The 17,343-nt window shown below is 46.9% G+C and overlaps 1 protein-coding gene and 1 long non-coding RNA gene across 8 annotated transcripts in view; one reads left to right on the forward strand and one right to left on the reverse strand.

The window, feature by feature from the left end:
- LOC105490123 (interleukin 1 receptor like 2) overlaps window positions 1–17,343 on the reverse strand; it is a 57,279-nt gene that overhangs the window by 357 nt on the left and 39,579 nt on the right. For 3 of the 7 annotated variants that reach the window (XM_071077192.1, XM_024795508.2, XM_011755490.3), the window contains 3 exons: window positions 12,542–12,703; window positions 10,345–10,725; window positions 4,934–8,557 (listed from right to left, as the gene is read on the reverse strand). In XM_071077192.1, the coding sequence (XP_070933293.1) occupies window positions 8,412–8,557; window positions 10,345–10,725; window positions 12,542–12,703 (689 nt within the window). In that variant the 3' untranslated portion in view covers window positions 4,934–8,411. Of the gene's footprint in view, window positions 1–611; window positions 760–2,348; window positions 2,855–4,933; window positions 8,558–10,344; window positions 10,726–12,541; window positions 12,704–17,343 lie in introns of those variants that run through there. The other 4 variants (XR_011612091.1, XM_011755488.3, XM_011755492.2 and 1 more) reach the window with 4 other exon arrangements.
- On the forward strand, window positions 8,239–16,353 carry LOC139357967 (uncharacterized). Its single transcript, XR_011612092.1, has 3 exons — window positions 8,239–8,364; window positions 8,465–8,676; window positions 16,062–16,353. It is a non-coding gene; the product is annotated as an uncharacterized lncRNA (long non-coding RNA).

Here is a 17,343-nt window from a genome sequence, read left to right on the forward strand (position 1 = left end):
CCTTCCTTGGGACTGTCTCCCCCATCCATTAGGTCATGCATGCCATCAGGGCAGAGACATGCCTCTGTGCTCACCTCTGTATCCATGTAGGAGGCCCATGTGTTCAATGAATGGCAGAAGTCGACAATAAAACTACAAAAAGCCCGTTTGGAACTTTGGTCATAGCATGGCTAAATGACCACCCAAGTTCTCTCATTTCCCCCTAAAGTGGCTACCATGCACCTTTGGCTTGGAAGCTAGACAGGTGGGGTGGAGGGAAGTACAAGATTGGTCCTTTGAGATCCCTGAATGCTCTTTCACACAGGTGAGGTTTCCAAGAACCCAAGCAAAGCCCACCTTTTGGTCTCACACCATAGAGAGGCGGGCCAGGCACCCTCCTAACACTAGGTTGCCCACCGGACTCTTGGGAGCTGCCTTGAACAAGGCCTGAAGGGAGACCCGGTGCTCAATCCTGAAATGGAAATCCGCCACCATTTGATATTTGTCCTTCAAACCCCCAGGTCGGATTACAGATACAAATAAAATTAGGCCAGATGGTCCTTACCTTGCTTGGAAGCCGTACTACAGATATGCAAATTAACTTGGGCAGGAGAGACCCAAGCAAATCTCACCATTGCTCTTGCGTCCAAGTTCCCATCATTCATTTCATTGGGCCAAGCTCTGTGGAAGGTCTAGGGTGCCAGCAGCGTGCTGGGGGTCCATAACTCCAGAGAAGGCTATGGCTGTACCTTCCAAAGCATTTATTGGCCGTTGTAAGAGCTGAGAGAAAAAGACCCTTAATTTTCACACAGAATAAAACAGAGCCTACCTATTACTCATTCAATCAGAAAAGCTTTGTGGGCATTCTGACACCTGACTGATGTTGCTTGAAACAGAAAAATTGGAAAACTGGAAAGGGAATTGATTTTCAAGCATGGGGGCTGGGAGTAAATGTCCTACCATCGCCCACCCACCTGCCCCCAATCAAGTACTTGGCTTTCTTATTTCAATGAACAGATAATTGAGTGCCTACAAAAAGATTCTCAAGACTCCAAGAGTACCCATTAGAAATGTCTCTAGAGCCGGGCATGGTGGCTCATGACTATAATCCTAGCACTTTGGGAGGCCGAGGTGGGCAGACCACCTGAGGTCAGGAGTTTAAGACCAGCCTGGCAAACATGGTGAAACCCCTGTCTCTACTAAAAATACAAAGATTAGCTGGGTGTGGTGGCACGCACCTGTAGTCACAGCTACTTGGGAGGCTGAGGCAGGAGAATCACTTGAACCCAGGAGGTGGAGGTTGCAGCTAGCCAAGATTATGCCACAGCACTCCAGCCTAAGTGACAAAGTGAGACTCTTGTCTCAAAAAAAAAAGAAAAGAAAAGAAATGTCTCCAGAGTATCTGTGCCCTGTCAACTGTGATATGTGAAATGAAATCAGAGAGAGTGACATGACAGCAGGGTCGGGAATAGCCCAACATCCCAAACTTTCTCTTCGTTTTAGGGGACTTCAGCCTCCTCACAGGAGAGCAGCTCTCTACTGCAACCTGCTGACCTCAAGCCCCTGCCTCCTCCATCCTCTTTCTCTCTGGGACCACACACATGGGAATCACAAACACAAAAGACCCTGAGACTCAGTATGGGCTTTTGTTTGTTTTGCCTTGGTTGGGGCTGGGAAAAGAGATAACACCAGTCAGGTTTTAGGGTTGCTACTGTTTTTAAGTAACCTACTCTACCAGAGTGGTTACTGGGAAAGGCCAGATGGTTCTCCCCTTTTGTTTGGAGCTCTGAACTTACTCCACCCCTGTGTTATGGCCTCTTAAGTTTTTAGGATCCACCCAACTGGATGGAAGCAAGGACAGACCCTGACTCTGCAGGAGTGCCTGTGCCACCCCTGGGGAGGCCTGCTTGAGAATGTGCCCTACTGAGAATCACCAGCAGCAGAGTAGGTGCGATGGATAAACATACAGGGCAGGGGACTAGTGGGGCTGGGAATTGCACAGCCACACCCTGAAACAGAGAAGTGTATTACTAGGTCCTTCAAGACCAAAAACATCCCATCACAGCTTGTTGATCATTTCTTTTGAAACGCACAAAAAATATATATAAAACAAGAAGGTCCCCAGTGTCATTACCAAACTAGGAACTCAGGCTTGAGCCTGGGACACCTTAGAATACGTTTGGCTTTCTGACGTCTTCAGCCAACACTGGTGGAAGCCACAACTGGTACAAGCTTTCTGGAGGGAAATTGGGAAGAATGCATCAGATGATCAGCTATGAATCTATCTATTTAATAGATAAATTCTTCTATTTCCAGTAATTTGTCTAAGGCAAATGGTCAGATGAATGCACTTTGTTTGTAAAAGTAACAATTGGAACACATCTAAACACCCATGTGACGGTTCATGTTATATGGCAACTTGACTGGGCCAAAAGATGCCCAGATTAAACATTATTTATGGATGTGTCTGTAAGGGTGTTTCCAGGGGAGATTAGCACTGGAATCAGTGGACTCAGTAAGACAGAGAGCCTTCCCCAGAGCAGGCCAGCATCATCCAAATCCCTTGAAGGCCTGAATAGAACAAAAAGCAGAAGAAGGAGGAATCCTTCCCCACCCCTTTTTAAAATCTGCCTCACTCACTGCTTGAACTGAACTGAACCATCTCATCTTCTGCCTTCAGACTGGGATTTCCATCATCAGCGCCACTGGTTCTCAGGGTGTTGGACTCCAACTGAAGAAATACTTCACTGGCCTTCCTGGGTCTCCAGCCCGTAGACAACGGATTGTGGGTCTTTTCAGCCTCCATGATCATGGAGACAGTTCTTAATTTTGTATGTATATAAAAGTCATATTGGTTCTGTTTCTCTAGAAAACCCTGAATAATGCAATTCATAAATCGAAGATTGGTACTGCAAGATCAAATCTATGTGAATATTCATATATACACCAAAAGGATAATGAATAGTTTTATAACTTCCTGTTTTTATCAATTTATCCAATAAGCAAATAATCAGGGAGGAAAAAGCTGTTTATATTTTGAAAGCAAAACAAAGTATCTCCGTCCTTAGTTTCATCCGGCTCTTCAGAATAGCCAGGATGTCTTATTTCACAGCAGACTTGTGTAAGTGTCAGAGGGTTGAGAGTTAGTTTGTTTTTTAAGATCTTTTTAACTGCTCTATTTTTTACTGAATGAACTTCACTCATGGCTAGTCTTGTTCACAAACTCATGTCCTCCACCACTCCCTGCACTGGATTATTTTGAAGTAAATCTGAGACATCATAGTATTTCATTCACAAATGTTTCAGGATGTCACCTCTAAAACATAAGATGCTTTTAGAAACATAACAATGCGACCATTATCATACCTAACAACTTAACTGGAATGCTGTAACATCGTGAAATACCCAGCCAGTGATATATTTCTCTGGGGCCACGTGTAACAACTGTGTTACCCCTGGGTGGGTTACCTAATCTCTTACACACTTACTTTCTTCATGTTAAAATGGAAAGGATATAGGATAATTGACTGTTAATGAGATACGGTACTTAAAGAGCTTAGCTTGGGGTCTGGCACATGGTGGCATCAGATCATTTGCGATGTTACACACATTTTCCGTTCACTAGGTTTTGTATGAATTAACCCTTACTTTGTAAATGTCCTGTTCATAGTCTCTGGCCCTTTTTGGAGTGGGCAGTAAGGATACCAACATTGTATTATCCCTTTTTTACAGAGAAAGAAACTGGGGCACAGGGTTTGTGACTTGCACGAGGGACTGAGCTAGCATACTCCATTAGCAAGTGGTGGAGCTGTGATTGGAGTCCAGGCAGCCCGACGCCAGGGCCACCTCTCTGAAATCACTACAACTGTAGTCCCCTCTTGCGAGTACATAGCAAGTAGAGCCTGCTGGTCCCCACTCACCACCCTTGGACAGACTGCGGCAGTCTCAGAAGCCCAAGAGTTAGGAACACATTCGAAAAACGGCACTATCTCCACCTTCTCCACAGCCGAAAAAGAAGAAAGATATCCTTGGCCTTAAATTGGAGAGCCCCGAGAGGCTAATGTGTGCACCCCGGGATGTCTGTCCACTCCATTCTGGCCGCGTAGGTAGGTTGCGACAGCCTGAGCGGGGCTCTGTGAGCTTCAGGCTGGACAGCGGTTCCTCAGCAGCCACTAGAGGGCGCAATGGCGCTGTGGGCAGGCACTGAAGTCCTTGTTTGCCCAGCTCAGGCGTGAACTTGCTTGTCCTGTGTCTCGAGAGAGGAAATGTTCGTCTCTTTCTCAAGGTTCTTCACCCAATGGGCTGTTTTCTTTTCCTCTTGATGTCATCCTTTTACACAGGCAGGAAATTATGTTCACTTCTACTACCCTGTGGTCATTTAAAACCACAAACAAAGCTGACTGACCAGGAAGTCAGATAATTAAAAGAGCCTTAAGTTCTTGATAAAGCTTTGTTGACTGAGGAAAGCAGAGTAGCCAAAGTATCGTGATTGACGGGGGGACCAGCAGCCAGAGAGGCTGAGCTCTCCAGATTGCAGTGGAAAGGCATAAGTTGGTTATTAAAACAAGTTGGCGAGCTGTGACCAGTATTTTGAAAAACTGAACTAGACTTGAACAAAATAGAACAGAACAAATAACCTAGAACAGAGCTTTTTCCATTCCGTGTGTGCATACTGAGTTGCTTACTGAATTATGTTTCTCATTGTACTTCAAAGTTTTAAAAATATGAAAGCCTTGGCCGGGCTTGGTGGCTCATGCTTATAATCCCAGCCTCGGTGACAAGAGCGAAACTCTGTCTCAGAAAGAAAAAAAAAAAAACGGGAGATAAGAAGAAGAAATTTGGAGAAATGAGGCCATCAGAGAGGATAAGAGGATGAAAATACTCATCAGAACATAAAGCTTTGGTCTCCAGGCTTCCCCAGGCCAAAGGTGGGGGATATCAATTAATCCACCACCGTCTTGGTGGCCATCAGACTGAGAAACAGTTCATCTACTAAGTGTGGGGGAAAAAAGCTATTGCACATGATCCTCATGTTTCTCTACAGCCACAATCACAGTTTCGGTTGATTTAAGGTGAAAAATATTTGAATGCTGACAAGCTAATTGTCAGATGATTACAGCAGAACTTGGTTTTCATTTTTTAAACTGATAAGAACATGTTTGTGATTTTGACAAGCGTGGTAAACAAACAAAATGGTGATTTATGTTGCTCAAATGAGAATAAAATTTATTTCACAAATTACTGATATTTCTAACATATACAGTTTAATTGTTCATTCTGGAAAAACAGGGGAAAGGGCATACGCTATCCAAGCACAGGCTTCCATGTAAAGCTCAGCCCACCATGACATGGGGATCCCCCCAGCTCTCACCCACCATGACACGGTGATGCGCCCCAGCTCTCACCCACCATGACATGGGGATAACCTCCCCAGCTCTCACCCACTATGACATGGGGATACCCCCCCGTTCTCATCCACCATGACATGGGGATACCCCCCAGCTCTCACCCACTATGACATGGAGATACACCCCCCAGTTCTCATCCACCATGACATGGGGATACCCCTCAGCTCTCACCCACCATGACATAGGGATACCCCCCACCATGACATAGGGATACCCCCCAGCCCTCACCCACCATGACATGGGGATACCCCACCAGTTCTCATCCACCATGACATGGGGATCCCCCACCAGTTCTCATCCACCATGACATGGGGATACCCCTCAGCTCTCACCCACCATGACACGGGGATCCCCCACCAGTTCTCATCCACCATGACATGGGGATACCCCTCAGCTCTCACCCACCATGATACGGGGATACCCCACCAGTTCTCATCCACCATGACATGAGGATACCCCCCAGTTCTCATCCACCATGACATGGGGATACCCCCAGCTCTCACCCACTATGACATGGGGATCCCCCCCAGACCTCACCCAACATGACATGGGGATACCCCCCAGCTCTCACCCACCATGACATGGGGATACCCCCCAGTTCTCACCCACTGTGACATAGGAATACCACCCCCCAGCTTCCACCCACTATGACATGGGGATACCCCCCCCCCCAGCTCTCACCCACTATGACATGGGGATACCCCCCTAGCTCTCACCCACTATGACATGGGGATACCCCCCCAGCTCTCACCCACCATGACATGGGGATACCCCCCCCAGCTCTCACCCACTATGACATGGGGATGGCCCCCAGCTCTCACCCACCATGACACGGGAATACCCTCCACGACCATGGGGATGGCCCCCAGCTCTCACCCACCATGACCATGTTGATGCCCCAGCTCTTATCCCATCCTCTTCTCTAAGCCTGAGCTCAACCGGGTGTGTAGAATGCCAACCCTAGCCTCATCCTGCAGCAGAAAATAGGTGTAGGAATGAGGAGGTGTGGAGCAAAACATGTCATCTTCCAGCCATAGGTGTCAGTCCAGCAAGTCTTAGCCAGTCTTGAGAGTACACTTCTTTCTTCTTGAGCCTAGTTTTGGGCTTGAAATCAGGAAAGATCTATTTCCCCCTTTTCTGATGTGGTGGGAGATGGGGGCCGAGGAGGAAACCTGCCATGGGAATGCGAAAATCTCTACCTTGCAGTCAGTTCATCTGGTGGTATATCCCTGAGGCTTCCATTTCTCTTGGGTTATCTTTGCAAGGTGGTTATGCCAGAGCATCACAGGTGAGCAATGGCAACTGTCGCCTTTCCTATGAGAGCCCCAGAGGAAAGGTGAATTTGGATGACAAGAGCCAGGGCTCTGAGGTCCTTCTCAAGTGGAGAGCCCCTCTCCAGGGACAGCCTGGGAGATGCGGGTGGAATTATATTGTGAACAGCAGCGTTTCTCAGAAGTCCCTGGGTGTATGGGCGGGGACATCCACACACAGAGTTCCCATCTCCCAGAATAATATTACTGGAGATGTGTGGCCTCTAACATTCAGACTCAGCAGCCACCGCTCCTAGAGCCAGCGTCACCCTCTGTAGCTCACTCCAGACCTCATCTGGAACAGCCTCTGTTCTTCAAGGAAACTAGGAAGGAATTTTCCACTTTACACAGCCCCAGATCAATAACCAGACAAGCATGTGTTGGAGAGAAGTTTATAAATAAAAAACAGGACCAAGTGCCAAGGAAAGGTCAACCGACTGTGACGTGGCAGGAAGTGGTCTGCGTCACTATGGGGTGCTGATGGGTGTGGGGGGCCCTGGGGGCTGAGGCTCCCTGAGCACATTCCATATTTTGGCAGGCCAGCCCCTCACGGCATCCCATGGTGTGCCAAGCACTTCATCTCGCCTGGTCCTCCAGGGAAAGATCGCACCTTCCCGGGCCCTTTATTTCACGTGACTGGGTCTCTCCCAGGGCCTTTCTCACGAGCCGACTCAGGGTATTTGAGGGGAGATACCAAAGGAAGTGGGTTTTGTGGCTGACTCAGTCATTATAGGAAGGTGAATGTAAAGGTAACCCAGCAATTCAACACCTATATTTCACCTCTCGGGTCCAATCTCCTCTCTCAGCCCTACCTCCAGGTCAGTCCCTGGGGATTCCCAGGGGCGCCTCTAATTCTCTCAAGCCAGGATCTTGGAAAGGAATGATGAGGGTTTACAGCTAATTTATACTATTAAAAAACTTTGTGAATCATTAAATTATAAATTGGCCTGTGACGAAGGCACACTGGCTCATTGGAAACAGACTTCGCTTTGCTTGGACTAGAATTCTGGAGCCCACCCCCAAGGACTAGGGATAGGACCCCATTGACCTCATATTTGCTCCAAGCCCAGTTGGAGAAACGGGAGAGAATTGAGGGTGGCCTTCAGCTTTCCTATAAACTGCCTTTTTGTCCCTTAGCCATTGAACTCTTAAACCTCCTTTCTTATGCAAATTTGGACTTGAGACCATCAGCAGAGCTGTTACCTGCCAACCTGCTTACTTGTCAGTGGTGATGCCAGGCTACTTTAATTATTCGTATTCTTGCTGCACTGCATCCCTATTATTTCATTAGGAATTAGTAGAACTTTAAAAAGTTTCTTTGCATCTCGATTTCTCTCTCCAACATGGGAGTCGTCATTCCTCATGGAGGATTTGCTAGTTTAATTAAAACAGGCTCTTTCTCCTGATGCATCCAAGAGGAAAATGGGCGTTGCTGGATCTGTTCCGCACTCTGTCCCCTCACTCGCTGCTGTTCTCTTCTCTGGGCTGGTCTCTGGAGCTGCCTGCAGTGCTGGAGCGGGCAGGGTGGCTGCGGGCTGGCTGAGGACGCCTCGCCCTTCCTTCTGTGGAGTGTGTATGAGACCAGGCCAGGAAACCCCCTGAGGGTAGTGGACCCCACCTCTGGCCGCTTGACTAGCCCTGGTGCAGTAAGATCTGGACCGCAATGGGTGAGTGGTCACTGGTTTGTGGTTTGGTGAGGATTTGGGGAATACCCTCACCCCATTCCGATTTGAGGGCATCTCAGCACCGTTCCTCCTCCCTTCCCAGCCACTTCCCTCCGCAGGATGGAGGGAGCCAGAGGCAGCCACAGTGTGGGGAGACGGGAGAGATGCCGGGATGTGTCCTCTCTGAAGGGCGTGCCTGTGAATTTTACAAAACGGATTCTCTAGCAATTAATTATTTATAAGAGAATGATCACACTCACAGGACATCAGTCGAGGCTGTCAGCAAAATAGAAAGCCGACCCGTCGGAAGAAAAGGTATTTTCTGGAAACCTCTGACTTACAGGAGACCAGCACTGTTGGTGAATTCTTTAACTGGAGTTTTATAAGTGAAAAAGCTTCCCTCTTTCCAATATGTGTCTCTACTTTCTTTTTATTGAAAAGTATCAAAAATGTAATAGTAGTAATGAATTATAGTAGCCATTTTTTAGTGCTGTTATTCTTAAAATGTATTTTATGTCCTACCTCAGAGCAGTGGGGAGGCAATGGGAAGGCAATGGGGAGGCACAGCTTAATGGTACAGAATTTCAGCTTGAGAGGATGAAACAATTCTGGAATGGATGGTGGCGATGGCCAAACAACAGTGCCACAGAACTATACACTTAAAAATTGTTAAAATGGTAAATTTTATGTTCATATAGTTTACCGAAATAAAAAATTTAAAAAGCAAATGTTAAATAAAAAGTGGACCAATGTCAAGTCGAGGCCTCTGTAGGATGCTAAACAAATGTGTAATGTGAGGTTACCTTGGAACAGAAATCCTTCAAACACAGGAGTGGGCTCCTTAGCACCTGAAAGTTCATCCCACACTGGGCACAACCCACCGCCTGTGAATGAAGGCACAGTGCCTCCCAACCCACCCCACTCCCCATTCCATCTGGCTCCCGCTCCCACTCCCGACCCCACCGGCTGGTTCTCAAGGCTGATTCCCCTCCAGCCCGCACTGACTGCTTGCTAAGTCTCAGTGTCAACAACCACAGCTTCAGAGGGTTGAGCTATGTCTAATTCCCTCAGGCCAGGGTCTTGGAAAAAAGCGATGAGGGTTGACAGCTAATTTTTTGTATTAAAAAACTTTGTGAATCATTAAATTACAAATTGGCCTGTGACAAGGGCACACTGGCTCACTGGAAACTGACTTTGCCTTGCTCGGATTAGAATTCTATCATCTGTGTGCTAACTGCGTCTCTCACAGGCTGCTCAGAATTCTGGCTGACGTGTCTAAAAGGGAAAGGAAAGGAATTCTTGCTTGCTTTAGTTTGACAGATAAAGCCTCTCAAAGCATGGAAGGGTGACCAAGAGGCAGTCATGGCCACACCCGTGGGTCCCGACTGGTCTAGGTGACTTTTAACTCGCTTCTGAAAGCACAGTGCTAAGGCTGTGGTCACAGCTCTTTGCACTGGCAGAGTGAGAGAGACACGGACACAGCAAATGACCCCTGAGCACGAGGCCCTGCGGACAACTGAACAGACGTGGACAAATACTGCTATCCTTGCCAACCCTCTCCTGGTGCTAGACTGCCCTCCTGTCATCCCCCGACAACACAGGCTGCCATTTCAGACTCCATGGGTGCCACAGCATGGGCAAACTTCCGGGCATGTCCACTGCCATCTCTAAAACCCTCCCTGTCCTGTTCCCAGGGGGCGCAAGTGCTGTATCCACCCAGGCCGCAGTGAGTGTGCATGTGTGTCAACAAGCCCATAGGCTAAAGAGGGCCTTCTGCGGAAGCCGTGTCTTTCCCTGAAGCAGCAGCTCTGATCGAAGCAAACAAATACCAACAAATACAACAGACCCTCTCACTAGCACGCAACTGCCAGCTTCAGAGCGGACGGCCCCGATGAAATGTGTCCTCCTCCAGCTGTGAGCCACCGCGTAACGACAGACCCTCCATCAGAGCGTGACGAACCTTGTGTCCTCCCACCCGCTCACCTGTCGTGCGGTAGCAAGGCGTGTGCTGCGGCAGCTGGACCGGAGGGGACGGCCGACACCTTCTGGGCGGCATGTGATATCTCACTGTCTTCCAAAACTTGGTCTTCACACACTGTGACTGCTCCGTGAAGTCCCCATGCCACCGGATGACCCCGTGCTTCTGTCTGATGTACTGAATGGACTCCGGCATGGCTGTGTAGTCCTCAATTTTCTCCAGCTCAATGAGAATAACCTTCATCCCGTCCTGGATGAGGGCATTGTAGACCGCAATTTGTTCTTCTGACAGGTTCTTCAACAGGCCAAAGCCCAGCGATTCAGGGACCACAATGACAATCAGTCTCCTGCACAGCTTAACATTTTCATCGATGACATTGGCCACAGCTGGAAATAAAGAAAGAAGGCTCAGAAGAGCTCACAATTAAAACAGCCTGGGTCTTCATGCTAGTGAGAATATTTGAAACAGGCTCTGAGAGGAGAAAACTGACTTTTTTTTTTTTTTTTTTTTTTAAATGAAGTCTCGCTCTGTTGCCCAGGTTGGAGTGCAGGGATGCAATCTCAGCTCACTGCAACCTCCACCTCCCAGGTTCAAGCGATTCTCCTGCCTCAGCCTCCTGAGTAGCTGGGATTATAGACACGTACCACCACGCCCAGCTAATTTTTGCATTTTTAGTAGAAACAGGGTTTTACCACAAGTTGGTGTCAAACTCCTGACCTCAAGTGATTTGCCCACCTTGGCCTCGCAAGGTGCTGGGGTTACAGGTGTGAGCCGCCGTGCCTGGCCAAAAATGGACTTCAGAATAAACATGACTTAGTCAGGAATGGATTAATACAAGTTTTGGGGTTTTTTCTTTTTTTTTAACATTTGTCACCTCTTCTGTGAAGCCTCCGTGACTTTCCCTGAAGCCTTGGTCCTCTATAGTCATGAATCATGTTTTGCATGTGGTTTCTTTGTATGTCACTTTCCCTGGCCAACAAGTATCTGATGGTGCCTAACTTTGTATCCCCAGACTACCTGAAGGTCTGGTGTATATTAGCAGATGAACACATTTTTAAAAATAGATTTTAAAAGGATAGGAAACATGTAGTTAGCTGAAATGTTGCGTTAATCTTGAATTTGTGTTTTCCTTTTTTCTTTATAGTTATTTAAAGGACCAGGATTTATGTGACTAATTTAGAAACCAAATAACATGCCCTGATGATTGCTTGGGAAAGGGAGGGCTCTTTAAATACCCAGCTCTGCAGATGCTATTCAGTCTACAGTTGCCTCTCACAGGAAATAAGAATAGACTGGAACCTCCCTGAGGACAGGCCCTTCTGCTTGGCTGATTTTCGTATTTCTAGCGCCTAGAATACTGTTCATCACATAGAGGGGTTTTCAGTAAATATTTGTTGAATAAGTGAGAGAACTGGCATTTACTGGTGACTAGAAAAGAACACTTATTCCAGATTTCAGTCATTTTGCTGTATAGCCTTCCAAGAAGGAGAATAAAGGGACAGGAAGGCACCATTTTGTGAGTGTCTAAAGTGTGCTGAGCTCCATGCCGGGGGCCCCTTCTCAGGTTTTCTCATTCAGTTCTCTCATCTGAGTCAGGGGAGCACCCCATCCCCATTTTACAGATGAGACAACTGAGGTTCAGAGATGTTAACTGAACTGTCCAAAGCCACCTTCCTATCAAATGGGAAAAGTGCACTAAAACTTCCATTGTATTTAGGGAGGGGAGAGGCAAGTTGGGTTGAGGTTTATAAAATCAGCTTTAAGCACGACCTGATTTACATTGTTCAAACCCATGGAAAACACCCAGCAGTTCGTCTCAGGGACGTGAGGGCAAATGACCACTCGCCACCTTTCAGTCCTTTAGCCACAACGTAGTTGTACAGTTGTAACAATGTAGTTACATCACTGGCCACCTGTTTCTGTGAACGGCTTAACCATATCCTCACTCAAAGTGAGATGCACGCTGCTGCAAGCATGAATCCCAGACACTGCGGGGCAGGGAGGAGCCTAGAGTGGGCAGCGAGCTTGCGCCTAACCTCCTTGGCTGGGGACTAGGGGCTGGCAGGCGGGGGGCGCTGGTCATAGACTTCCTGTGGTTCCATGGGGAAGGCAGGCAGAGTCATCGCCATTAGTAAAGTGGAGGAACAGAAGGGTCACTTTCCTTCTTTTATTTGTTATTTTTATACCTCACTTAAAACACACCTTGTCCAGGGAATTCATCTCTGCCGAATATAAACAACTTATATCCACATTGCCTCTCCAGCACCTCGGGCAGGATCTTCAACACCAGGGTATCCACGGCATGCCTCTGGCTTTCCCTGCGGGGCTTGGGGTATAAGACGTAGGCGTCATACAGCTTCCCGTCTGAAAAGGAAATGGACACGCTCGTGGAATTGTTGCTACCGAATTCTCTCATGTTAACAAACCGGAAGCCTGAGCGGCTACCATGGTGTCCTTTGGCCTGGGATCCATGACTTCCAAGTGCCCAGCTGGCTGACGGTGCCAGGGGCTGCCAAGCGACATCATCTCCTCTCACAAATGGACGCCTGAGGGAGGTGGTCTTATCCCCAACGCACAAGAGTGAAGCTGAGACTGGGTAGGCTGCATCACATCTGCAATCCCTAACCTTACCCCACGTCTTTTGATTCTAAGTCCACCACTCCCTGTGATGCAGCCAGAAATGAGAATTAAAGGCAGGAGACTCGTCCGGCACAGTAGAGCATGGCTGTAATAAATGGGCTGAGGCAGGATAGCTTGAGGCCAGGAATTCAAGACTACCCTCGGCAATGTAACAAGACTCTCCAAAGAAAATAATTGTTAAAAAGTTAGCCAGGCATGATGGCTCATGCCTGAAATCTCAGCTACTCAGGACGCTGAAATGCGAGCTTAGGAGTTCAAGGTTGTGGCCAGGCATGGTGGCTCATGCCTGTAATCCCAGCATTTTGGGAGGCCACAGCGGGTGGATCACCTGAGGTCAGGAGTTCAAGACCGGCCTGGCCAACATGGTGAAACCCTGTCTCTACTAAAAATACAAAAAGTTAGCCAGACATGGTGGTGGACACCTGTAATCCCAGCTACTCAGGAGTCTGAGGCAGGAGAATTGCGTGAACCTGGGAGGCGGAGGTTGCAGTGAGCCGAGATCACACCACTGCACTCCAGCCTAAGGGACAAGAGCAAAACTCTGTCTTGGGGAAAAAAAAAAAAAAAAAAGGAGTTCAAGGATGCAATGAGCTATGATCACGCCACTGCACTGCAGCCTGGTGGACAGAATAAGACCATATCTCTAAAACAAACAAGAAAAGGATCTCTAAAATAAACAAACAAAAAAGCAGGAAACTACCCATTTACCCAGGTTACCCTCAGCGTGTTCTGTGTGACGGAGCACTGTCCTAACTGCACCAGGCCAAACTGGATGACTCCCTCCTGATTCAGACCCACCAGTCTAAGAATTCCATCACTACAAGCCCACAGACTCACATCTGTGAAACGAGAGAACAAGCAATTAAGCAGACTCTAGTAATCTGCAGTGCCGTTGAGAGAAGTCAAACACAATGGCGCATGTCATCGTCATCATCGTCATCAGTATTTATTGAGCGGCCTCAAAAGCAGCCTCTGCATTGGCCAGTGCAGAGATGAGCAAGACACAGACCTCACTGGGCAGACCATTCACATGCACAGGAATGAAACAACACAAGACACAACACGGCGACGAGAGCCAAACGAACAGAAAAGACAGCAAGAAACAAAAATCTCCATGGTCTGGAGTCCTTGGGGAAAAAAAAAAAATCACAATGAACATGGGACAGCTCCTGGATTTTTAAATTTTTTTGTTATTATTATTTTTAGATGGAGTCTCGCTCATATCTACCAGGCTGGAGTGCAGTGGCGCTATCTCGGCTCACTGCAACCTCTGCCTCCCAGGTTCAAGCGATTCTCCTGCCTCAGCCTCCTGAGTAGCTGGGATTATAGGCACCCGCCACCATGCCCGGCTAATTTTTGTACTTTTGATAGAGACGGGGTTTCACCATGTTGGCCAGGCTGGAGCTCCTGGATTTTAAAGGGTGGGAGAGTTTAGAGGAAAAAAAGTGAGGGTCTAAGAGTGGATGGTAAACAGGCTTGCAAGGGAGCAGCTTCAGGAGGGCATGGAAGGAGGAATCATTTCCTACTCAGGAATCATGTAAATCAATAAGGAACTTCAGCAGGGCCAGAGGGCTTGAGTGGAAGAAGAGGTAAGTGTGGGCGTCTCGTGGGAAAATGCGATTTCGAGCTTTGGGCTGTTGAGAAACTCAGACAACCTAGAAGGTACTAGAGAGGAGTGGTGTCCTTCTCTATTCCCTTTCATGAGAGCTTATTGGATGAGCAGACTTGCAGAAACAGGTGATTTTAAGATTAATAAGGGAAAGGAAAACCTTGTAGTCTTCTAGTTTTCGTCCAAATAATAGTAATGAAAACGTGCACAGATCTTGACAGTTTGCATATCACCATTTCTCATTCCATCAGTTCTCACACCAACCACTGCTGACCTTTGGGTCTCTGCTCACCATTCTTGACCATCTCTTACGGAGAATGGTAACACACACACGCATGCATGCACATGCATGCACACCCGTGTGTGCACATATAGTCATACACATGCATGCACACACACAGGTACATACTCCTTCTCTGCCTCCCACCCCATCATGAAAGGAAGCTGTGTGAGAGTGGAGACTTTGTTGGCTCCCTGCCCTACCCTCAGCCCGTGGAGCAGGACTGGGTGCAGAGGAGGCCTTCATCAGTGCTCACCGAATGTCCAAATGAAGCTTGATTCTACAGAGCCTCAAAGAGCTTCTATCTATGTTGGGGACAAAGCTGAGGTCAGATTCAGCTTTTTAAGGTGGGATCACAGGGCAGGTACAAAAGGGATAACTGATTTGTGTCTTGAATTGGCAAAAACCCAACAAAGCTGAAACTCCTTGTGGAATCCTGAAGGTCACTGATCGAGACCACCGCTCACGTAAGTAGATACTTTTCTGTGTAAAATTTCATAGCACACATTTGACTTTCCAAAACCAGAGGATTTTTTTTTTCTGTAGATAGAAAATCCAAAAAGAAACATTTCATAAGGTTCTTATGTTTCTGAACTTTTGGAGAAGGAATTAAATTTTCCCATTTAAAAATGTGATCATATTTATCCTTTGGTTTCTGATGAAGGGCTGGCTGAGTTGATGCTCGGTTCACCACAGAATACAGTATTTCCTGGTCTGTTCTAAACTACAGCAGACATGCAGGCTTATTGCCACTTGTCCCAGACCCTGCCACTAGTATCTCGCTTCTCTCAATCTGTTTCTCTTTTTTTCCTGTTTCTGATAAAAAAAAAAAAAAAAAAAAAAAAAAAACGTGTGCTAAGTGTATTCTGTCTTTTGCCAATGTTCCCCGTTCCCTGTTTCTAAATGAGGTGTCTGAAGATATAGGTACTTGATGCTCTCCAACTTCAGGATCAGAAGACATTTGAGTAGCAAGAAAGTCTCACACCTTTTAAAAATTCAAAATGTACGAACGTGCCCAATTTTTTGGTCATCTTTTTTTTTCTTTCTGTCTAAGCTTTTGAGTAGAAATAGAACTTGCTGATGTTCTCAAAATGTAGTGAGTTTTCATCACTTTCAAATGACTAATTCCTAATTTACTGACCAATATATTAAGAGCAAAAGATCAAGTTGTAGTCTTTTGCTTTTTGCATCAGGCCACTGGTTTCGAAGCGCCTTGCCGGGCAACAGCACCTCAACACTTCCTGGATGCGCTTCTCATGACCAACCATGTGGGACGTGGTTCTTATCTCAAATTATGAGTAAGGAAGCTGAGACCAGCAAGACGGTGCGCTCTCTCCAAAGTCTCCCAGCTGGTGAGTGCGTGGCCTTGATGTAAACCCAGGTCCGCCGTTCCTTTTGCTGTGACTAAAATGAGAAACGGGAGCAGGAAATTTCACAAAACTTATCCCTGATTAGTCCTGTGCAGCTGTGTCAGTCTGAGTTTTCCAAAAGTAGCTCCAGCAATATTTCCAGTCCCACGTGTTCTTCCAGAACTTTGCCACACCTTCGCAAAGACGCAGAGTCTCTTTCCACTCCCTTAAAATCGTTACGTCCTTCTTGGCTCTTGGCAAAAAACATATAAAAGTTCACTCACATAAATTAATATTTATGAAATATTGCCTAAAGATTATTCAATTCCCTACTTTCTCTTAATATGATATTGCTAAATTTTAGGCCGGATCAAACCAGAACAGTGGAAAACTCAGATTCAATCTGGCCTCCACGCAAATGCTTTTACTGAACCGCAGGACGTTTGGTGGGTTTAGCCCCAATACGCATAGAAAACACTAGAAGAAAAGTCACACAAAACATGCTATGACATGGGAAAGTTGTTGCAGTCAAGCTTCCCTACACCACGCCCTTTTGAAATGAGGACTCTCTGTTGGGAAAAAAAAAAAAAAATCTGCCTTTGGAAATTAGTCTCAGAAAAAGCCATGTTCTCTCATGAAAATTGGAAAGGTTGTTGTGAACAGCACACAATGGATCTTGTCGCTGCCTTTACTTTGGCTTGAAAAGCAAATTCATCTTTAATAATTGTCAAAGGTATCATTAACTCTACCGCGACTGGTTTTCCTCGTCTCCTTGGTTTCCCTTTGATCACTCCAACTGTTTGCCTTGTCTTCGTTTTAACCATTCTATCCTACATGCACATTCTCCAAAGACCTATCTGGAGGAAGGCGAGGCATTTTCAAATCTCTCTAAGAGATCTGTACACAGACCCTTCCGTCCTCGTACACACACGCAGCCCTGCCAGGAGAAGTTTTAAAGCCCCAGTGGCTTGCCGGAGAAGATACAGAACTTGCTGACTTCAGCCAGGGCTGTCAATGGCTTCTCCTAAAACGGTGAGTCATGCACACCTAATTATTAATTGAGCAATACAGCTTCGTTAACCCAGTCGGGGTAGATGACTTATCCTACGAAGGACATTATTTCTCT

Source organism: Macaca nemestrina, chromosome 13 (assembly GCF_043159975.1).
Source record: "Macaca nemestrina isolate mMacNem1 chromosome 13, mMacNem.hap1, whole genome shotgun sequence".
Lineage (NCBI taxonomy): Eukaryota > Metazoa > Chordata > Mammalia > Primates > Cercopithecidae > Macaca > Macaca nemestrina.